This window comes from Leptonotus elevatus, chromosome 1 (genome assembly GCF_054856555.1).
Source record: "Leptonotus elevatus isolate MCC_2025b chromosome 1, RoL_Lele_1.0, whole genome shotgun sequence".
Classification (NCBI taxonomy): Eukaryota; Metazoa; Chordata; class Actinopteri; order Syngnathiformes; family Syngnathidae; genus Leptonotus; species Leptonotus elevatus.
The window spans coordinates 25,122,488-25,146,043 of record NC_141239.1 but is presented as its reverse complement, the minus strand read 5'-3'; the positions used below and the strand labels follow the sequence as shown (position 1 = coordinate 25,146,043).

Sequence of the window (23,556 nt, the reverse complement as noted above, 5' to 3'; positions counted from 1 at the left end):
AAGGCCTCTGCCAGTTGCTGTGCGATGTCTGCCGAGGGCCGACACCCGGCCTGATCGGGCGGACAATGCGGCCGCTCATTTGGACGCCATGGAGGGAAGCCGTAAAGACAACGAGCGAGCGACCGCCATGGGCGTAATCCCCTGCCATAGCAGGAATGTCCCTCATTGTTGACAAGTTCGACCTCCCTCCCTCCAAATGACCTCCACAGTTTTGCTCTTTGATTCCGTTGTAAATGTGCCGTTAAAAAGCTGACAAACTTCACAGGTACCTTGCGGCTGCTGAATGGGAGGTGCAAGGAAGCACGCCTACGTGATTGTGTTGCCATCAACGAGGTGCAAAGCGATGACACTCGCGTTCAGTTGTCTTTCCATATGTGGAGCTTTTAAGGCAACAATCAAGTGTTGGACTTTCAAAATGTGAAGAATAGCGTTCTCCTTCTTGATTAGTGGCTCCTTATGGGATCTATAATATGTACATTTTTAAGAAATATATAATTGTAGGTGTAATCATTGCTAATTACATTACTTAAGTTCCGCCACACCTTACATGAGGCCGACATGATACCCTGCTATCTTTCTGTTATGGAAACCCGAAGGTAGGGTTGGGCGATAAATCGATTTTTTTTAAACTCATTTGAGTGTTTTGTTGTGGACGATTAAAAAAATTATAACCGAGCCATGGGCTTCCGTAGCTTTAGCTCTGCTAGTCGTGTCCTCACACATACGGGAGGAACAAACTCCCGCTAAAAGTAAAAAACAGTGGAGGAGTCATTAACACAAGGACGCGCGTATGACAAGACAGGTGCACAATAAGAGCGATCACCAAAGCGGACACGTTGCACCACGCTAATAAAACTCGATTTCACCACTTGCTGAAAACGGGAGAACCCAGGTATGTGCTACTGCTACCTAGCCGCAAGTATATTGCTCAAGTTGCCATTTGTTTAGGCAGTGGTTATTTTGCCGTGACTGGCAACTCAAATGCTAGCGATATTTTTGCTCTGAACGGCTCCAATATTGGTCAATCGCCGGAGCGAGGAAATCTTTAGCCTGTTGTAAATGAGATATTTTATCCTGATTGCTTATAGACATTTACAAGCTTATGTGAATAGAACAAATGTGCACGTTGATGTCGCTGCATGGTCGCAACATGTACGCTATCTCGTCAAGACGGACTCGCCTTGCAAGCACTTACCGGTATGAAAGACAAGCTTACTTTCACTCGCCGTGCCCTTGACGCTTAACAGCCTCTGCATTGTCTGCGACATAAAATCCTTATGAAATGTAGTATAGTGGGCTGGTAATGCTGATAACAGCCTATTTTCAGTGACAAAACAAATTGAAATCTATAGAAGGGGGTGAACTTGGTGAAGCGGACTAATCACGGTAAAATAGCCGATTTAATCAAATCACGCTAAAAGGAAATTAGCCAGTCATGGCAAAACAGCCACCTCAATTTTAGGGGTGTGCCCAAAAAATGTATTCTCATAAGAATCGCGATTCTCATTTAGTATGATTCAGAATAGATTTTAAATAACCCCAAATCGATTTTATTTAAATTATTTTATACTTTCTTCCCTTTGTTTGTGTGCCTTTATTGGGAGCGCTGTTCATGTTGTACCCGATTTGGCCACTTAGGGGCAGTGTGGTTCCACGCGGTCTGATACACTGTTGAGTTGTAGCCACGTTAGAGTAGAAGGAAAAAGTCACGATCAAGTTATTCCAATAAAAGTTGTTTTTTTGCAGCGTGGAGTCGTTCTTTTGCGTAATAAAAGTGCCGCGGGTAGCGCGCTAATTAGCATTAGCGAGTCAGACTGGAGTATATCATTACAATTCCTTGCACATCTATAGATTGAAGCAAGAATCATTGTCAATCAAATCATTTTGAATAAAAAATCCAAGAATCGAATCGTGAGACATTCAAAGATTCCCACCCCTACTCAATTTACATAACAGTACTTGTACTTTTGGACAGTTGGAGGCGATGACAAGCTTAGACCTCGGTTCCTACATTAAAGCCAAAATGTGATGTTTATTTGGGGGATTATAAAAAAATCGGAGATTTTATTCCTAGGCAAAATCGCCCAGCCCTCCCCGAAGGAGAAGAACTTCACAAATGTAGTTAGCCTCTGGTGGGAGTTCCAGCTCATGTCAGACCCAACGATCGACCACCGCTTACCTTTCATAGCTGGGGCCTGCAGGTGGTCGTCGCTGAGTCCCGTGATTCAGGTTCCGCCGCTTGTCTTCTCTGCTTTGCGCTCACTAGCTTTTGCTAGCGGCTCTAGCTAGTTCTGGCTAGCTGCTCTTGTTAGCCACTCCAGCGAATTCTTGCTAGCCACTCTTGCTTGCTGGGCTGCTCGCTCATGCCAAAAATAATAGTTTGGTGGTAGGCTTGTTAAGTGTGGTCTCTGTGAGGCGCCGTAGTGTATGTGCTTCAAAATCGTTGCATGCTATTAGCACACCACTAGATGGCACTAAATAAAACACACTCTCCATGGTTTGGGCTTTGAATGAGCTTTTAGCATTGTAGCATTGTACAACATGCCCAAGATGTCGGAAATAGTAAAAAATCTTTCTGGACTAAGAAAAACAATCGCTCACCTGTCTTGAAAAGCATGTTTTGTGCTTAGTCAACTGAGAGACAACGATGTTACTTCATGCTGTTTATATCATTTAGATCCCCAGCAGTCACACGGACATGAATCTTCATTGTAGATGTGAGCTTTCTTTGTACTAAAGAGGAAACGAATGAGTCAGTAAAAATAAACTCAGGCATGGAAGAACGTTAGAGCGCCGCAAACTTTCCCACCACAAATCATAATCATCGTTTTGCCTTGCAGGGAATGCGGAATGTGGATAACGCGGGAGTCTTTTTGTCTTGTCTAACGCAGCCATCATTTCTGACACGCTTGCCGTAAATCTTCCCCAGCTGCCACGCAATTCTCCCGGCCGCTTGACGGGTGAGTTGTTTTGTGCCATGACGAAAGCGTCCTCGCGCCACTTTGTGGCTTTGAGGGAGCGAGCGTTTAATTCTTCCCTCATGGGAAACATCGGGCACAAGCTTGCGACTGTTAAATGTGCAACTAGATGTAGTTTGATCTTTTTCATTGATGGAAATATGTTACCCCCCCCCCCCCCCCCCGCCACCCGCTTGGTGTTTCCTCCAGACTACAGTGTCCAGTTCATGAACTGAAGGATATTTGTACAATAATCCCCCGGCATCCTTCCCACACAGCCGCCTGTCACATGTGCGCAGCAGGCCGTTATTAAAGATAATTACTAGTCTTCGGCGGTAGACCAAAGTTTGCTGTTGCAACGATGCGTGTTCTCATGCTCGCCGCCGTGGAACAAGGGGGACCGCGGGTGCGCGCCACACGAGGAGGCGGTTTTGAGGACGCAGGGCAAGATCAGACCTCCCACATCAGAGCCCTGAGTTAACATTCCCGCTTGAGTTCAAATGTTTTCATCTTCAAAAAGGTCTCGTATGGGAAATATGTTAGGGCGCCAACCACCATAGCAGGAAAACTCTCTCTGGAAAACTGAGAGAGGTGGCAGCAATAGTTTATCGTTAAAAATGGCACGTCTTTTTAGAACCGTTTTATTTGATTAATTTATTTATTTTTTATTCTTTTTTTAAGAACGTAAAGCTCTCCAGCATGCAACAAATGCACGTCACAACATTAGTTATTTAATACTCATTTTCATTTAATAGCCCCCATTACAACATTATTGTGAATTTTAAAAGTAGAAATAATTTGAAGTTCCAAATTTGACCATTATGATGCTATGATTACACTGCTTTTATCGATATCAGTATCGGTAGTAGTACAGACCTATCGCCAGAGCCCAGGCTTAACTCATTCACTGCCATTGATGGCTATAAACGTCCAAAAATAATTTTAATTTGTATTAGTTTAAAATGTTTCCACTTTTGTTAACAATTGTATGAAACCTCGATTTTTTTATTGTATATTTAGAACATATATAAAAAAAATATATTAATCGTGAGTTAACTAGTGAAGTCAAGTGATTAATTACAATTAAAAACTTTAATCGCCTGACGCCCCGAATTTTTAATAATCTTTTATTTTTTTTATTCATTCACTGCCATTGACGGCTATAAACGTCAAAAATTCATTTGAACTATTTCTATTTGTTTAACATTTTTCCCCACTTTTGTTAACAAGAGTATGAAAACCTAGAATTTTTTTATTGTACATTTAGAACAGATGTAAAATTTGCGATTAATCGTAACTAATAATGAAGTCATGCGATTAATTACAATGGAACATTTAAATCGCCTCTTGCCTTTAATTTTAAAAAATCTTTTTTTTTTAATGAATTTATGGCAGTAAATGAGTTAAGGGGGGCACATGAAATGCATGGGGGGGCCCAATTATTATGAATACCCTACAGACAGCATTAAATTCACGTAGCACTGCCGTCCATCTATCCATTAAATGGCGTACGCTGACAGTATTATCATAGACAGCATTTACAGTACATACACATACAGTAAACGGCAACGCCGTCGTGAGTATGTTGATGCCGCAAAATCATCTTGGTGGGCGGGCACGGGCCCCTATGGCCCGCCCAGGGCGACGGGTGTGTAGTAGCAGTTTTGGAAGTATCAGTATCTGGCAGTATTGTGGTATCTAATACAGGTATAGGCCTAGTTGAAGACAGGATTTAGGTATCTTGACAACACTAACACAATTGTTTGGCTGCACTCTGTATTAACTTTAAAGTAGGTGTTGAAAAGAATAAAGTAGTCAATCACTATGAGATGAAAAGTTTCAGTCTCCAATTTTTGTAAGTACTGTATTTAATTTCATTATCAGAAAAACAAACATCAATTAAAAAAATATTTATTGTATGTTTATCATCAAAATATATTCTAAAATGTGCTGTAAATGCACCTTTTATGAACAGGATACAGTTTGAGATTGAAAAATTAATTCTTTAGTCTCATAAATCACCCTGCTTCCAATGGACATTGGTTGTGGTTGGTTTTCTCTTTTCTATGTTTTTATATATTTAATCTATTGTAATCCATACTCTGTATTAAATATGTACTAAAAACATACTGTATTTTACTGAAATTCTTTAAAATATTTTTGTTATTCAAAGAGATGATAATCCATCCATTATCTGAATCGCTTATAATGCTATAAAAATGTATACATTTTTTAAAATTAAATTATTGAAAATAATATATGCATATACTGGAATTAGATTTTTATGGATCCAAAGTTACTTTTTATTGATATGTATTTTCAACAATTCCTATCACCGTACTTCCTCTGGACTTTGTGTTGCAGTTTGAATTTAGTAGGAAATTGTATTACTCTGAGAAAGCATAATATTTTTCTGGATAAAATGGACGAGGCATCAAAACAGTGATCACAAGGATCGTGATGGAGGAAAATGAAAACGCCAGCAAATGCAGATGTTTCTCAGTGGTTATGCACTTTTATTTTTGACATTTTAGGCCCCCAACGCGGGGCCCGTGTTAGTTAAATAGTAGGATCAGATCATAATCCTTGAGACGTCATTATTGGGAATGAACTGTTCCAAGCCTCCAGATGCTGGAGAATAAAAAGCAGTACGACACAATTTTAAAAAAGCAGACGTAAACCACGTTACATTCGAAAACATTCCTGTACAAAATGGCCGCTAACATAGGCGCAGTATACGATACTGTAGTCACGATCATGTACAGCGTAACCCAATATGGGTCGACTCCATGCAGAGACGCTGATGTTGCTCACGTTACGTTGTCGCCTCGCAGAACTCCGCAAGCAAGATGATATTACTAACATTCATGTTTGCTGTGCAAGAGAACACATGATTTTCTTTGCTTCGAGTCTTGGGAGGTGAGCGTCTTTCCGAGAGCGAGCATCAGCTCATTTGAAATTCAGCTGTGCAATTTTTAAACAATTCAAAATCCTAATCATTCAAAGGAGAAAAAAAAAAGCCTAATCAAAAACCCTCCGTTCATTATTTCCCTCCTGATTGTAACGCATGCAAGGAGCGTATTCATAAGTTACAAACAAATGGATAGAAGAGATTTTGCAGGGTTTTTGTTAGATTTGACACAAGTCTGATGTCATTCCAGGATGTCTTTTTTTTTTTTGAAAAGGTCAAAGTGCTTCATCCTGATGAAGTTCAGACAAGGTCAAAATCATAACACTGTTCACATAAAAGCACAACAAAATCTTCACATGAGAGCGTTTGTCCGGAGTCATCCAAATGCTTGGAAGCGTTCCCATTTTTAAAAAGCGAACATAAAAAAAATTACAAAAGATGGCGTAAAGCTGGCAAAGAAAAGAGCGTGGAAATATGAAATACATTCTATGAGAATTGCAAGATACATTTACAAGCACCATATAGAAAAAAAGCTCAACTGATTGCCTGCAAACCTTAAAAACAAAACACAACATTGAAATCCACTCGAAAGTGGCGTCGTCCCGTAAGCGGCGGGCCGCACAGCAGCCCACGTACACTAAAAAAAGGCCGCGTAGCGCTCGCTGGAAGAACCCAGCGGCGACGCGGTCTTGACACTGACGAAAAACGCTGGTCCTCGCCCGCCTTTCAGATACCGAGGCGGGGCGGAGGACGAGGATGAGAGAGGAGCGGTCGTCCTAGAAGGCAACCTGGGGCGGACACCACGGGGTGTCGAGGTACACCAGGCAGTGCACCGACTTGAACCTGCGACACGGACCAACGGGACGTCAGGGTTACGTGGGAATCAAACAAGGGCTTCAAAATGTACAGTAGGTACAGTATGATAGTGACACCCAATACATGAGCTGTTGCCTTTACAACTGTAATGATTACCACTACGGGATTTTGAGGGATTTACCGTTCAATTTTGGTTAGTATATGGAAAAAGATGCAGATACAGGGATTTAGTTTCAAATTTGGAGACACGTGTTTTTCACCATGTTATGTAATGTGCTACAATCATTTTATATTTAAAAAGTGTACCCTGATAAAGGTTTGATTTTGGAGCTCAGCAAAATTGCATTTTGTTACTGTCGGGCGGAAAACACCGTATGTGCAAAAATGGCCAATTTCATGTTTGATCAAAAATGTATCCAAAGGTCATTTACCGTGTTCTTATTTTTTTACACATTTTTAAGTAAAAGTGTTGAAAATAGTTTGAGAATAAATCTATCAGCTTTCTTAGACACGTCAACTGTCTCAACCTCACTCTGTGGGAGCTGTGCAGCATTATGTTGCCTCAAGATTTTATAGTCCGGCAGGTTTTTTTTTAAACTGATCTAAATACAGATTCATAATCCTGTTTGTTAAGAAATGATAGGTCGTGTAATACACTGAGTGAAATATGTCATAATTTCACATGAATGATTTGAATGATTATCGGTTCTAGCTAATAAAAATAAATAAATAAATCACATTCTCGATAAAAATGCCTTCTAATATACAAAAATAAGTAGAAATTAGCCATCTGAAAGTATTTTCATATGTGATTAATGAATCTATATGATATATTAGGTTTCATGTTTTTTGAGCTACTCAACTAAAATATTCTAATTCATCAAATATGGCCCCTTGCCCTCTAAAGGTTAACAATGGTACAGTCAGTTTATAAACCCTGACTTCTCAAAAGTCTCCCCTTTCTAGTATCAAAAATAGTCCGATCGTGTTGTCTTTGTAAAAGGGAGAAGGTTTGCTCTTGGATGTCACAAACAGATCGGGTGCAGGTGTACCTAATGTTTTGTCTCTCACCTGGATGGATCCTCCTCGACAGAGAAAGCTCCTTTCAAATTGATGATATTGCTCTTGTTTTCAAACATCCCATAGCTGAGAGTGATCTGAGGGACAGATGAATGGAGACAATCATGAACAAGATGCAATACAACTACTAACTTTTTTCGTGACCGAGTACTTGAGTAGAATCGGTGCATTTTTACAAGTACTGTACAGTATTGGCGGTGGTCGTTTTGCCTAAATATAACATTAAACTTCTTTTACTGTTCATCTTAGTCGTTACCTGTTTGTGGATCTCGGACCTGGACACTTGTTGCAGGTTCTCCAGGTGCGAGTGGAACAGGTTGCTGCGTATGAGAGAGACGCCCAGCACCGACTCGATGATGTAGCCCACGGTGCAGTCGTCGGGCAGGCGGATCTTCTCCGCCGTGTTCATGAAATGGCCGCCGCTGGAGAGACGCCACACGTAGGTAAGACGTGGCTCATTTATTCTCTTGATGGTGTCAAATAGATCGATCTTACCTGGCCCACGGGCTCATCTTGAGTGCTAGACCGCGGCTCACACAGAAGCCTGCCCCTCCAGTAGCGAACCAGAAGTTGACTGGTTTCTAGAACAATGAGACCGGGAAACGTCTCATCATTCCATATCGGTGGATAATAATACTACAATTTCACAAAATGGTCGTCGACGCACCATCTTGTTGTCGCCCAGCCTCTCCGTGGCTTCTATGGGCCTGTCCAAGCTGGGTTTTCCAATGTACACATCCTGGGTGTGCTGGTACTGAGAGAGCTGCTTGAGCAGAGCGCGAACGTTCACGTAGTTGTCGTCGTCCACGTGGCAGAACCACCTGAGCATCAAACACATGGTGAGAACCCCGACTGAACGTGTGTGCGCGCGTTTCTGTCGCAAACACTCACTTCTTGGCCGACTCAATGAACTTGTCGTACTCCACGGCCATCTTGCAGGAAAGGGCCTGTCGGCTGTGAGCGGCCGAGCAGTTGGTGTTGATGGCGTGACTCCCTGCGGCCATACGCGAACAAGAGTTATGACATGCAGCCCCCCCGCATCCGTCAATGGTGTCTTTTTTTTTTTCTTCTCTTGAGCAACCTAATACACATCTTGGTGAGAAAAAAATATTCCCAGTTGGGATGTCTCACCAATTTTCCTTTTGAGCTCCTCATCCTCGCCATCTGTGAAGATGTATGTCTGCGGGCAAACAAGAGGAATTACACGTTAGCGTTAGAGTTCATGATTCACCTGCACAACATACTGTGACCAATTTAAAAAAAAAAAGCCTTTAAAAAAGTAAATGTTCTGTTTTTGTTGACACTAATTTATTAACAATAAGATTTTTGTTTGTAGCTTTCACTAGCTAGAGATACATTTAGTTAGCTAGCTCATTAAATGTAGCATGGTAGCACCAGCTAGTTGTATAGCTAAACAAGAGATATAAAGGCCTACACAGTACACCAAAATACATGAAGTTAACCAACTGAATTTTCCCTATAGTATTTCATTATCTAGCTAAATTTAGCACCAGCTGGTTAGATAGCGATAGCTTGAGATATGGCTGTTTTTGAAGGAAATATATGAAGTTAATGATAACTTTTTCCATGAGCATTGCTAAGCAACAGTCAGCTGGAAGTTACTGCACCTGACTAACAAAACGCTTAACTGGATTAACCGCAGCTACCATTAGCAACAGCCAGGTAGGATATTGTTAAGAAAATATAGGCCAACTAGCTAGGGTGGGCAACTGAAGCAGCTGGGGACCAAAGGTTTCGGCAGAACCCTAAATTGCCTCCAGCTTCAGCTAGCATTAGCAACATCTAGTTTGGTAGATTAGACATAAAAATATTTAAAAAAAAATACAACTATATGAAGTCAATCAGATAGTGATATTATTTTGCTAACAAGATGCATAGCCAGATAGCTGAATAAAAAAATGTGTATATGCAGGGTTGGGGAATCCAGGTCCTAAAAGTAAAAACCCTGGAGCAGATTGGCTTCAGCCAAGGGTGCTTCTACTCAACGAGCTCGTCTCCACCTGTTGAGTAGAAGCACCTGTGGCTGAAGCCAAACTGTTTCATGGTTTTTACTTTCTGGACCTGAAATCCACAACCATCTGTGTCTAAATAATCCTTTAGCTAGCTAGCATGAGCTTATGAGGAGCTTTCCATCTTTTATATCTTTGTAAACATTTGAAACAGCTGCAGATGTGCACGTGTACTAAATGTTGTGTGAACTTCAGTACCCCCCCGCCCACATAATGGCTCTTGCATCCCTTGCCTTTATGACAAGCGCAGTGATTAGCATCATTCAGCTGCGTTTTTATGCTGGGGCAAATCTCATTGCGGAGTTAAACAGGAGCCATAAAGGCCTTTTGTGCCGCTTCACACTCACTCCATGGCAACCGCACAGCCGCCCCCGAAGCATCCCAGACGACAGAACACAAAAGGGGGGAGAGGCAGACCATCCGACTGCGCCCCCTCCCGCATCCATCCCAATTCGCTATCTCATTCATGCATTCGCGCAGCCCACGAGCACAAGCCGAGTGTTAGCTCATAAATGACTGCAGGCGTCAAAGAACTGTTGTGTGGCAGCAGGTGCTGGCCAACAGTCGGCCTGTTTACACTTCAGGTGAGCCGGCACCTGCCGAGCAGCACGCCACCGCTGTCTGGCGCCACGTGTCTCTACACGCCTTTTTCAGGGTACGCGAGTTGTACTTTGTCGGCGGAGTGGAGTAGAATGTTTTAGTGCAAAGACAGAAAAAGGGACACATTTTGTCTTTTGTTCAATTCAAGCACGTTTCCTTGAAGGTTCTGGTCGGACTTTTACGCCCTTCGACTTTTTAGCGTCTCTCCATTTTCTATAGCACTTATCTAGGGATGACAGGTATGGCGGATTCTGGCCTTTATTTCAATGCATCGAGTACTCTCGCGAAGGCTGACGATACCAGTCACCGACCGATACTTAAGGCGCCGTTTTGTGGCCATTTCCCTATCAGGGAGTAAATATAAATGTTTTTCTGTTAATTGCATCCTTGTCCATCCTCTCATAGTCCCATTGTATGTTTATAATATTTATATAAAAACTCCTAACTCAGCTGGGGTAGGCTCCAACTCATGCTAACCGTAAAGAGGAGACGCACTATTGAAAATAGATGAAATCTTCATCAAAATTCCTAAACAATAAAAGTATGTATGACGGCCATTTTAAGTACCCTCCCTATCGCAAAGGGCGCACCCTCCATGTGGGCCTGACCTCTCTATGCGCCCTTCTCCCCCGACAACGAGACGTCTGGCGCTGTTTGTGCGGCAAACTCCCTAAGCGCACCGCCATGAGACTTTATTTGTTCAGCCAAGCAGAGCAGCGGGCCGGATAACGGCGCCGCGATGGACGAGCCAATGGCAGGTGGCGGGGGCCAGGAAGTGGGTGTTGGGATCCGAGTGTTGATTAGTAAATCAAAAACTATGCGTCCATTCACTCCCTCGCTACGTCACCCCCTCCTTTGCTGTGAAGAGGACAATGCTGTGAGTTTCCATGCCGGGTAAAAGTCTCTGCTGGGTAAAATCCTCAACATGTTTGCCCGCATTTGCATACAGCTGCGGGAGTTAACTCCGCACAGCGCCCCGCCCTCGCCCCACTGTCTTTGTTTCTAAACTGACACGGAGACGCGCAGTTACTTTCACTACATGCAAATCAAGTGCGTGTGTGTGAAGCGGAGATAAGAGAGGAGGGGCCAGCGGGGTACTTGAAACCACAGGAAGGCTCTGCATGGCCCCTGTCTGAGCTGAACGCGCGTGGTGCCTGCATGGCTGCCTCCAGCTCCACAGGAAGGAAATGCACCAGCGGGCACTCTTCCCACTATTCACCAGCAACCTCCCCCGTGTACCTCCCTGACCCGATCCAACAAACTTACACAAGTGTTCTTTAAAAAAAAAATAATAATAATAAAATAAGTCACACTCTCCCTTTTATCGAGCTCCCACCCATTTCCACTTTGAGCACCCATTGTTAGATTGTTACCTTATTACTATAATGTTCTCGGTCAGGCAGAGAACTATATTTAGCAACCACAATTGGGTTGTAATAAATACATGTAAAAAAAATTGTAATATTTTATAGTACATAAAAATCAGAGATGGGCAAGTACCGATACCAGGTATCAATATCAGGCCAGTAACCGACCTGATGTCATGGTATCAGTACTCGCAACAGCTGCTAATACTGGTATCGGTTGCCCGCTTGTGGCCATTACACAATTAGGAAATACAAATTAGAAGAATAGAACATTTCATGCAGTTTTAAGAAAATATGCTATTTTACGATATATGGGGCGTTCTGTAAAATTATCTGTCATTGCATTTTGGGGGGATGTTTCATGTTTCAAAAGTATTAGTGGTATCGGTAAAAAAAAAAGAAGCATTTTTAATTAAGTGATTAATCAACATTCTAAAATGTGATTAATCTGATTTAAAAAAGTAATAATTTGACAGCTCTAAAAAAAATATATTATGTTTTGCCCATTTAACAAATCTAATTTAAATTCAACAAGGAGGCTGAACAAGTTCATGTTTTAAAATAAAAAATTTCGAAAGAATTTTGAATAAAATATTTTAATGATTTTTTCTTAAAGATTTTAAAATGTTTTTATATATATATATATATACATATACTGTTTTAAGGTTTTAAAACAAAACTTTTTTTTTTTTTAAGATATTAAAATTAAGAATAGCGGCTGACAACAGTTGACATTTTGAAATGTAATAAAATTAAATAAGTATATCTTTTTTGAAAGTTGTTTCAAGAGATTTAAATAAATCCAAAACTCATGAAGAATTTAAAATAAAAAAGGACGACGACACTCATTTGAGGCCTAAAACCGCATGATCACAGTTGGGAATTACAGAATTATAACACTGATGATGAACACTTATGGTCTAATAAAAGCTAATGAGGGCTTGTTGCATGTGATGCTAACCAGTTGCACTTTGCCCTGACTCAAAGATTAGAAGAACAGGTGCCATTGTGTCTGGCAGAAGATAATCTACACCCGTGTAAATGATGAAGACATCCCACTCTGGGGTTGAAACCAGAAATGAACTCCTGCGAGCATTAAAGAGGCACATATGCCATCGCGACGCCACAGATGTTCATCAGCTGAGCGTGAGAATGAGCAGCGGCCATATGTACGCGCTGGGAACCGGGAGCATCATATGGCGGCCATTAGGGGGACGTCTTTTGTTCTGCGTCTCCTGACCACCTGGTGCCCTCCCCGCTGGAAACTCCCTCTTGCATTGTGGCCTTGCTTGGTCCCTGATTGTCATCGCAGCCACTTGCCAGCTGCCTTCCAGGACAATCTTTGACTTTTGCCACGGGAGATGATTCAGTCATTACCAACAATTAGGACACTCACTGCGGCCACATACTGCATGCACAGATACTGTGGACGGGCTCCTTGAAGCATTTCATCACCAAAAAAGGACAAATCCAATTACGTGTGGAAAAATGTTCATTGCAAAGCTTCGAGGCACAGATTTCAAATTATTTTGTAATCCATTAATCATTTCAGCTCTCAATACTGTAGTGTTATAATAATCAAAGAGATTACGTAACTGCACAATATTTTTTCTATGGGATTTTTTGGGAGGGGGGTAAATTTGAGCTTTGGGGGGGTTGAGTCAGGGGGACTTTAAAGCCAATGTGACACCCCTGTCTGCAGGATGAAATCACTTTGACCAGGCATCTTTGTGCAGCCACATTTTCACATGCACCCCCTTTTGTCCCACGTGCATCCCCTTGAAGACGAAGCCCCCCGTCCCTCCGTTAAAGCTTGACCCAGACTCGGGCGCTCTCGCGTTCCCATTGAAAGCGAGAGAGCAGACGGGGTGCTGGGAAAGCTTTTCTTCAGCCCCCCTCCGTCCCAAAAAGACCGGCTTTGTTCCTGCCAGGACTGCGAAAGAGGGGGGACAGGGCGCTTGGAGAGTCGGTGCTTGCCGCGGTGGCATCCATTGCACCGGGTGGGTGCATTCACAAGGGACACCTCAAAAAGAGGAGGCATAATAGAGAGAGTGGAAGGGGTGGGGGTGCTTGAAAGTGCACCCTTTCGTTCTCAGGCACATCACTCAGAGCAGGATAAAAGTGATGGGAATTGGGGTGGGGGGGGGGGGGGGGGTTGGTCATCGTCGCTTATGGTGGTGATAAAAAAAACAAAAAACGTAAGAAGCTATCCTTTATTGTGTACACCCAGTACTTTTCAACCACTTTTTGCAAACTCAACAAACCAGCGACTCACTGGACAAGCCAAAATTCACAGCAACAAATCATATTTTCTCATCTATCTATGCCAGTGACATGCAAGCAGAACACTTAAATGCTCTTCTGCGAGATGGCAGAAGGTACAATTAACCTGTGTATCCACCTGTTGAATAGTAGCTTTTTGTTCAACACACTATATCAAATTTCACACTGATTAAATAGATTTGTGAGTAAATTTAAACAACATCATTATTACTTCAGTATGTTTTCTTACAAATGTGAAGCCATCCCCATATTAGCTGAAAATATTTTACGAAACATGGGGCATAAAGTTCATATTCACCTGTTGCATACTCCTGGAGATCCAAGTGTCCAGAAGCAGGTTAAGTCTGGACTGGTGGAACTTCTTGGTGGTCTTCACCGCGATGAACAGGTCATCGGGTCTGATGTCCTCGGCCGGCGGGGGTGCCGTGTCGCCGGCGGAGCCAGAGGAGCGCGCGTTGGACTTCTCCGCCTCCCTGCGCCCGCGGCTCAGCTTGCCGAAGTACGCCGAGAATCCCTTCTGCCCGCCACCTCCCGCTGCCGGCTCCCCGGCTTCGACCCCGGTTAGCGACCGAGTGTCCTCCTCCTGGCTGGTGGTCTCCGCCGCCACTTGAGCTCCGTGATGCCGCACGGCGACCAACAACATCAGCAGGCAGAGAACCGCCGCCGTGCCAAGGCAGACGGCCGTCTTCTTCCCGTTGTTCTTCAGCATTGTTCAACTAACAAATATAACGAATTTCCAACGCAAAGTCCATAAGGTAAGTTCTGTACCCTTAAAAAAACAACAACAAAGTGCTAAAGAGGTCCTACGCGGTACATTGCGAACGAGCGACTGACTGCGACGTCACGAGGGCAAATTTATAAGATTCCTCTATGGCCACGCCCACTGGGAGGTCCTTGAAGGCAGTATGTAATACACACTGAAGAAGATTTAAATATAGCAGGTGTTGGCATATTTTTGCGCTTGGTGGCAAAAGTACACATGCCCTATACTTTTTAATAAAGAGTGGTAAGGTAGAAGTAGTGATTCAACGTCTGTACTTAGGGAAGTAGAAGTACAGCCTTTAAAAATGTACTTAATACAAAAGTCAAAACTCAAAATGAAAACAAACCAAGCACTAGCAAGTATTGAATTGACTTTTGTGCTATCAAAACAATGTATCCCCATAGCTTTGCTAACGTTGTGGATTGATTTACAAAAAAATGCAAAATTTGCTAATAACTTAAAAAAACATGTGTGTTTTATTTTTAGATTAAATTAATTTATATATTATGTATTCATCCAGAGACGTTTGCTTTTATACAGTATACTGTCTGATTCATCACAATCAAATTAGTGGTACTCTTGTTTAATTGGCCTGAAGCTAAAGTAGGGAGGAGTCATTGGTTTATTTTAGTGTGCTTGTCCCCATATGTATAGCTATGCACTTTTATACATTATTGCAAATATTTTGCAGACCCAATCTAGAGCTATGGCTGACATATCCCAAGGAGTCCGGGGACCCCAGTTTGAGAACCACAATCAAGTCAAGTCAAATAGAGCTGAAAAATACTACGTTTTATTTTAATTGCAGTCAAATTGATATTTCTAAGGCACTCAATTCAAATAGAATACAGCAAAAACACAAGTTAACTACTTGGAAAAAGTGAGTTTGTCATGAGTATTTTTTGAAATGGCTTTTCTTTTCCACTGTTAATTGTAGCTAGAAATATTACACAACTATTAGTCTTTCCCACTGAACTTAAAAACAAAGAAGCGGCTATTCTTTTTTTGTGACTCAAAGCATTTTTGGGAATGTTTCCTTTTTGTTTTCCCAGCTGACTCCACAACCTGGTCAGGTTGCCAGCCAAGCGCAGTGCACACCTATGGACATTGTGGGAGGAATCAGGAGAAAATGGAGGAGAAAAAAAACATGCAAAGTATACACAGGATGGCCAAGCCAATATTCAAACTCCAATCATCAGAAATGTGAGGCTGATGTTCTCACCACGAGCTCACTATGTGTAATCCAAGTCTAAAATCATTCTTTTGTTTTGTGTTTTTCATTTCGGCTCATTTGACCGTGAGCTGTGTCCGGGCTGCAGAAATAGCCTCTATTGTTCTTCGTTGGGAGCATGGGAGGAACCGGGTGTAGTTGGCCAATCCTGCACACTTGTTATTATTCAAATGGTGGCTTTCGCCAGCGATGCTGACCAAAGGCCCGTTCAGAACGTCTCGCAGCTGCTCGGAGCCTCGGCAACGCACAGCGACACGACGTGATGAAGGTGGCTTTTGGAATAGCATCTACTCTATTGCAGGTGTTGGATGGCGGGACACGCGGGACATAACTTCGAAGTGGTCTTTGTGCTCCTGACAAGCTCTTTTGTCCCCATTTGTGCATGCGAAGGCGTCCAAAAGAGACCGCAAGGAACCAAGTGGAGGGGGTTGTCTGTGTGGCCTTCATTCTTCTTGCGCCCAAAGGCCTCTTTGTGCGGCGCTCGCAGGCCTTTCGTCCCATCTCGTAGGCTTGTTCAGGTTCTTTTTGCACCCAGTAGCTTGTTAAAGCGAAAAGGAGTCACGGCTTCCGCCGTTGTGGAAAAACAAAACCACAACTTGTCTCCCACGTCCAAACACAAACTCACTTCCTCCCGCTGGTGAGCCGCAAACAAAAAACAAAAAAAACGCCGCGGTCGAGGGGGTCTCGGAAGCTTTGTCGGATGTTTAAATTGAAGCCTTGCTATTTCTAGTCCTTGTTTTCACAAAGCTGATTGCATCTGATGCACATTGACAAGGCAAATAATCATTGCAGCTTCTCTGCTCTGTGATCATCCCAGCACTGCTGCCAGCATGCTTTTAATGGTGGTTTTTTTCTTCTTTTTAGACTCCAGTCTTTAGCCCAAAGTGTCCAAATAAAGCCCTGGTGGTTTGTGCCACGCAGTTGTGCAGTTCAGGGTTCGAATCTCAGCTCTGGCTGTTCTGTGTGCAGTTTGCCTGTTCTCTCCATGTTTGGGTTTCCCCAATTCTGCACATCACTTTTGTTCTTGAAAATAGGCACCAGGACACTTTTCCTCCCTTCTTCGGGCAGCGTCTCACCCTGTTGAATAAAACTCCTCAGCCACCTCTCCTAGATGCAGCCATGCCTCCACAGGCATGTCACCAGGACTAATTGACTCTCCATTTTGCATCATTTTTAGTGCCTTTCTAACTTCTTCTTTACCAGTGTTGCTACTTCCAAGGTCACCACAATTGCTTCTTCTACTCTCCCTCATCCCTCATTTTCCTCATTCAGCAACTCCTCAAAGTATTCTTCCAGGTCCAGAAAGTAAAACCCCTGTCACAGTTTGGCTTTAGCCCCAGGTGCTAGCTAGCTCCCATGAGGCTCGTTTGCCTGCTGGGGAGTGTTAAATTATTAACATTGTTTTTCAGTTTCAATTTATATTTTAGCCGTTTTTGGAGTCATTTAGTTATAGCTGTGTAGCTCAATGAATAGAATGGTCTATTGTATTCTTATCTGTCTCACTCTCCTGAGAAAAGAAGGGAGTATAGCCTGGTACCGGTCTCAGTCGGAAGAGGGGAGGGACAGGCTGATGTATTATTGTTTTTCTCTAATCTGATTTATACCTATGGGAACTTGCTGAACTTGCTGATGGGAGGAGACTTTTCGTATTCACCCACTTTTCAATAAATAATGATGTGCCGGAGGAGAAGAGACACACAATCTGAACAGAACACGGTTTGAGTGTCTTCTATTGTGTGACCAGAAGCTTCTGATACCTTTGCAAAGGGACTTCTTCACCAGAATCTCACCATTCAGTTAATTGAACACGCAAAGAGTAGAATACATATATTCTCTACTCTAACAAATGGTGATCCCCGACGCTGAATTATAACGAATGGTGACCTCCGCTGAATTCTAACGGATGGTGGTATTTTGACGTAGAGCAAGCTGCGGCGTTCACGGACGGGCGGAACTTCTAGGCCTAAATAAATAAAGTACGGTAAGTGGAGACTTTTATCCACGTAGGGAGGTTCTGTCTGTTTGGGACCGCTGCAACTGGTTTTTCGTCTTCTAAATTGTCTAAAATTTTAAATAATATCTGTGTGAACAAGTTGTAGTTTGATGTCGTTCTATTGTTAGTTGGGATAATTCCTACGATATTGAACTAAACACGTCGTGGGGTGGTGCATTTTTTAGTGACGTAAATGCAGACCTAGAGAAAAAGCTTTTTTGTGCAGAATGAAGTAGCGGTTTTTGTTGTTGTTTTGTTTTGTTTTCGTCTCGCTACGAAGAATCCTTAGACAATAATATATATTGAATAAAAGGGTTGCCGGATGACGTAAGAAGTCTTTCTTCTACTAAGAATCGCGAAGATTATGGTATGTGCTCTGCTTTTTTAGCAGTTTGGCCGATTGGGGACTAGTATCATATTTGCTCATGACTCTTGGTGAGAACGTCCATTTACACGTAATATGTTTTTTGAAAAAGCGCCTGTTTGAAATTGAACAGTATTGAGGGGTCCAGGTTGATTACAGCGATAATTGGATTTTGTATCACTGTATTTGCAATCAAGAGATTACGTGAATTTGTTTTTATTTTTTGGCGCTCCTACTTTTGTAGTTTTGGGGTCAGGATTACCGTATGAATTCCTTTTGTTCTACGGTTTAATTCGATAGCGCGTGACGAGTTATTTTGAAAATGAGCGCCTTGCAAAAATTTTGCAATATATGGAGAACAGTTTAGCTCAGCGGGATTGGATAACCGCTGTGTATAAACGAGAGGTCACGTGATTCTTATGTGTGTCTGTTGTGTGGCCATATGTGTTAACCTATTGAGACGTCACTGTATTGATAAATATTAATACTACTTGCGTAGGATATAAACCGAAAGTAAAAAAATAGCCTACAAAAATGGAGGGCGATTTCGACCCGGATACAGAATGGTTTGTCCTGAATGCGCTTCCGGTTGATAGTCGGGACTTGTGAGTCGCAGCCATGCGGAAAAAAAACGTCGATGAAAAATTAAAAAACAAACTATGGATCGATTGTATGAAAAGCCGTCGCTGGACAAAATGGTACGAGGGACTTTTGTATTTTCTTTGATAGATGCTGGTGCTAAAGTAACTTCCCCTTCGAAATAAGTTAACCCGTTTACTGAAATCACCGTACAAAACTGCGGTTTAAATGCCATAAGATTTGTAGACAACGGATAAATAGAATAAAACCGTTTATTATTTTCTAATGACTAAAGAGTGTGTGCGTATGTATTTGAGTGTGTGACCTAGCTTCTAAAAGGTGGGGGCTATTATTGTGATTGTGAGTGAGAAATGTGCAAATGGGGATTTTGTTTGTTTTTCTTCAATATCTTTAACTAAGTTTGGTGTTGTTTTTGTGTGAGATGAGACATGTGTGATAGTGGCGTTTGTTTTTAAATGGGAATGTGGTAAAATAGGTTTTGCGATGTATAATGTTAAGACCCCCCCCCCCCCCCCCCCCCCCGTTTCTAGGTTAGAAGAAAAGGAGGGGGCTGTGGGTTAGAGCATAATGTGTCCTCGTAATGGGACTTTTTCTCTTTTCTAGGTAAGAGAGGAATGATAAACAATAAAATAAATAAGTAATAGTATTTGAAAGATATTGAGTTTTTGTAGAAGAATATTAAATCAGTGTTTTATTTTTTATTTTTTTTAGTGACTGAATTGATAGTCTTTTACACTTTAATAATTGATGAAGATGGTTAATTTGTTAACTTTCCCTTTTCGGGGCAAATGAATCAAGAATAATGATAAAATAATAGTATTTTGTTTGAGCTGTATTGAGTTGAAGTTATGAATGTTTTTGAAATTGACATAATGATAATGATTTTTAATATTTGTTTTTTCTCTGAGTGTGTCATTTCAGAAACTGATGTTTGAGTTCCAAGGCAGATGAGGGTTTGATGGCCTTCACTGATTACAAACTGCGAACGGGATGCGCCCCAGCTGCTGATACGTTGTATTTGCAAGTATTGCTAGTAGCTATTTTAAAGGGGTATTTAAAAAAAGAAAGAAAAAAAGGCTGTTTTTTACGAAACATTTTTGAATTTGAAATGAGGGATTGAGAAAATTTATTTCAATCTATAGCCTACTAAATTTTTGCCTATATTTTTGGGAGAATCAGTTTCTGAATTGGTACAATGGGAATTTTATTAATATGATATGATACGATATACTTTTATTTTCCCCGTGAGGAACTTTTTTGGACTTCGTCCAGCTGCAGCTATAGTATAAAATAAATTATAGAATAAAATGAGTAGTAACAAGTAAAAGACTAACTAAGAGTTTGATGGTTAATTTTAAATTATTTTTTTTTTCACAGCACTGTGATTTATGAATCCCAGAAATATTTTGTGTGCTGTGTTTTTTATGAGCCCCACTAATATGTAAAAGAGGTGAAGTTGATTAGCAGTTTGAAGATAATTTTTAGTTTGATTAAATCTAGGAAATGGTAGATATTTGTAAATTTTGTGTAATTCGTATCCTGAATTAGATTAATATGGTTACCTCTATTTTTATGGCCCCAAAGTCATCATATATTAGTGTCTTAAATTGTATCTGCTTGTGCTCTTTCGTTTACCTCATAGCCTGATTTAGAGGGTTGTGTTATTTACGACGTCTTTTGAGTTATGAGGTCTCTATTTTATCCTCCCTTTATCTTGACGTGTTTGAAAAAATCAGTGGATCTTTGTCAAAATGGGGGAGTTTATGTTTAAGAAATTAACCAATGTAGACGAATTAGTAGATAAAAAAATGAAAAGGTTTTGAAGTGATAATCCACAGTTTGAAAATGAAAAGGTTTTGAAGTGATAATCCACAGTTTGAATATGAAGAAATCTACCAGAGGAAATCGAGCGGAGCAAAGTAAGTCTGAAGCAAGCAAGGACAATAATGCATATTCGCCGGATGAAGGTAATTATATTATATTATATCTTTTATTTTAGAAAAATGTAATGTTTGGAGCCCAGTGTTTGCAAAAGAGTATAGATAATATGAATATATGTGAACTTTTTCCAGCATGTCACGATTCGATCGGTCGTGGGATTCTGGGAAGAGAATATATGATATGCTAGTAAAATGATTCCTTTCAGGATGGTGAAAGGCACAGTTATGCAAATTGAGAACAAATTTAGTCGTGGTAAAAAAATAAAAAAAATTACCTATTATTGAACAAAACCTATTTGAAAAATAAATATTTACAAGCTCTGTCTTATATTAATGAATGAGCGAATGTCATTCAACTCAATCAAAGGCTGGGCTCTATTTCAATGTCACAAAAATAGATATTTTCCTGTTCCAACAGCACAGGACCTACGGATCTTAACCAAATAACATTTACTAATCCCAACTAACAAAAACTATCAGGGTTTTTCCTCCAAATAAAATTTATGTGGGTTTATGAGAAGACTAAAAACATATTCCGCTCTCAGGTTGATGACGGAAAGGAGAGACGAAATTCCATAACTGGTCTACAAGGCTGCCGGCTATCTCATCAACTGATGATCATCAATCTTATCACCTCCGACCTGGGAGCCACGTCAGCTTGACCCAGTGTTCGGTTCTGGAGCGGCCGTTTCGACATCATTCGACATCGTTTTGACATCATTCAACGGATCAAGTCAAGTGCCTTTTCCTGGGCAATCATCACGAGAATCACATTTGCAGGCAATCTATTCTGGGGTTCTGCAAAAAGATGACAATGTCATCTTCTCATTCAACAAAGAACTTCATCACGAGATGGCTTCAAAGAACACATATTCGTCTGCCGATACATTGCGACACTTTTTAATGAACAACATTTTATGTTAAGCCTCACATATGCTATGCTTATTCCACTAAAAATCTTTTAAATGTATCAAATTGTTTTTTAATGTCATATGATTGCTAAACTATCTCCTCTCCTGCTAAAGGGATGTTTTAATGATAATTATTTCCACCACACAACCATTGAGAATTTTTTTTTTTAATGTGTTGAGCTCTCATGAGCTCAAATGAGGGAATGTTAAATTATTAACATTGTTTTTCAGTTTCAATTTATATTTTAGCCGTTTTTGGAGTCATTTAGTTATAGCTGTGTAGCTCAATGAATAGTATGGTCTATTGTATTCTTATCTGTCTCACTCTCCTGAGAAAAGAAGGGAGTATGGCCTGGTACCGGTCTCAGTCGGAAGAGGGGAGGGACAGGCTGATGTATTATTGTTTTTCTCTAATCTGATTTATACCTATGGGAACTTGCTGAACTTGCTGATGGGAGGAGACTTTTCGTATTCACCCACTTTTCAATAAATAATGATGTGCCGGAGGAGAAGAGACACACAATCTGAACAGAACACGGTTTGAGTGTCTTCTATTGTGTGACCAGAAGCTTCTGATACCTTTGCAAAGGGACTTCTTCACCAGAATCTCACCATTCAGTTAATTGAACACGCAAAGAGTAGAATACATATATTCTCTACTCTAACAGGAGCTAGCTAGCTAGCTAGCATCTATTAGCTGAAGCCAAACTGTGGCAGGGGTTTTACTTTCTGGACCTGGATTTGCCACTTCTGTCATCTATCCAGTACACTCCTGGCACCAGTTAATACATTTCCTTCATTATTCTTAACCATCCTAACCTGCTGCAAACCCTTTCTATCTCTTTGTCTTTCCAGTCTGTAAAGATTTTTCTCACATTCTTTACAGTCCGATCTGGCATATGTCTCTCTCTCTCTCTCTCCCTTTTTTTGTTTTTTTTTTGTTTGGCCTTTGCCCTCTGTCACGTCGTCTTGTATTCTTGTCTCCTTTCCTGAGTCCTCTCAATGTCCCACTTCTTCTTAGAAAACCGTTTTGCTTGTGTGCTCTCCTTTACTTTCTGGTTTCACCACCAAGTCTCCTTTCCCTCTTTGCCATCAGAAGACAATCCAAGTACTTTCCTGGAATTCTTAGGATGAATGCTCATAATTGTTTGGCAAAACTTTAAGCCAGATGTCCTTCCTGACTCAACCCTCTGCATCTACCTGGGCCTGGCCTGTAGTTTACACTAGCTTGTGTGTAGGGCTGCATTCACTGCATTTAGAGTTAAAAAAATATATATAATTTCCACAGACACATTTGAATTGGTCAGCAGAGTGTGATTTGAAGCGTATATATAGCCTACCAACTTTCATGCCTATATGTATCACTGTTTGAATGATTCTTTCCATATCTACCACTCTATAGTGAGGGACAATATTTGGTAACTTGGGTCAATGGACACCACACAACTCCTTATTGTACTATTAAACTGTCATAACGACTGTTCTTATGAGCCTCCTGCACACAACCAGCCAAACATCTATTTACATAACAGTTTCATGTCGCCCCTCGTGGCTTACTTTCACTCAGTGGGCCTCAAGCCTCCACAGTGGTTGGGTTGAGGTGTGTGTGTGTGTGTGGGGGGGGGGGGGGGGGGGGGGTCTAGTCTTTATTTACAGCCTCATCAGGGGTGCTTTATTGCCATACCTTAAATTAAGACTGCTCTGTGTAAG

The 23,556-nt window shown here is 41.4% G+C and overlaps 1 protein-coding gene and 1 pseudogene across 1 annotated transcript; one reads left to right on the top strand and one right to left on the bottom strand.

Moving 5' to 3' along the window:
• Window positions 1-5,450: 5,450 nt before the first annotated feature.
• On the bottom strand, window positions 5,451-14,859 carry lfng (LFNG O-fucosylpeptide 3-beta-N-acetylglucosaminyltransferase). The gene is made up of 8 exons (XM_086090523.1): window positions 14,343-14,859; window positions 8,896-8,944; window positions 8,656-8,758; window positions 8,432-8,585; window positions 8,260-8,345; window positions 8,021-8,186; window positions 7,756-7,841; window positions 5,451-6,711 (listed from the first exon to the last, which is right to left on the bottom strand). The coding sequence occupies exons 1-8, from the start codon at window positions 14,751-14,753 to the stop codon at window positions 6,645-6,647; spliced, it is 1,122 nt and encodes a 373-aa protein (XP_085946649.1). The 5' UTR covers window positions 14,754-14,859; the 3' UTR covers window positions 5,451-6,644.
• A 1,349-nt stretch (window positions 14,860-16,208) lies between these two features.
• LOC147181384 (uncharacterized) lies at window positions 16,209-22,980 on the top strand (annotated as a pseudogene).
• The last annotated feature ends 576 nt before the right edge of the window (window positions 22,981-23,556 follow it).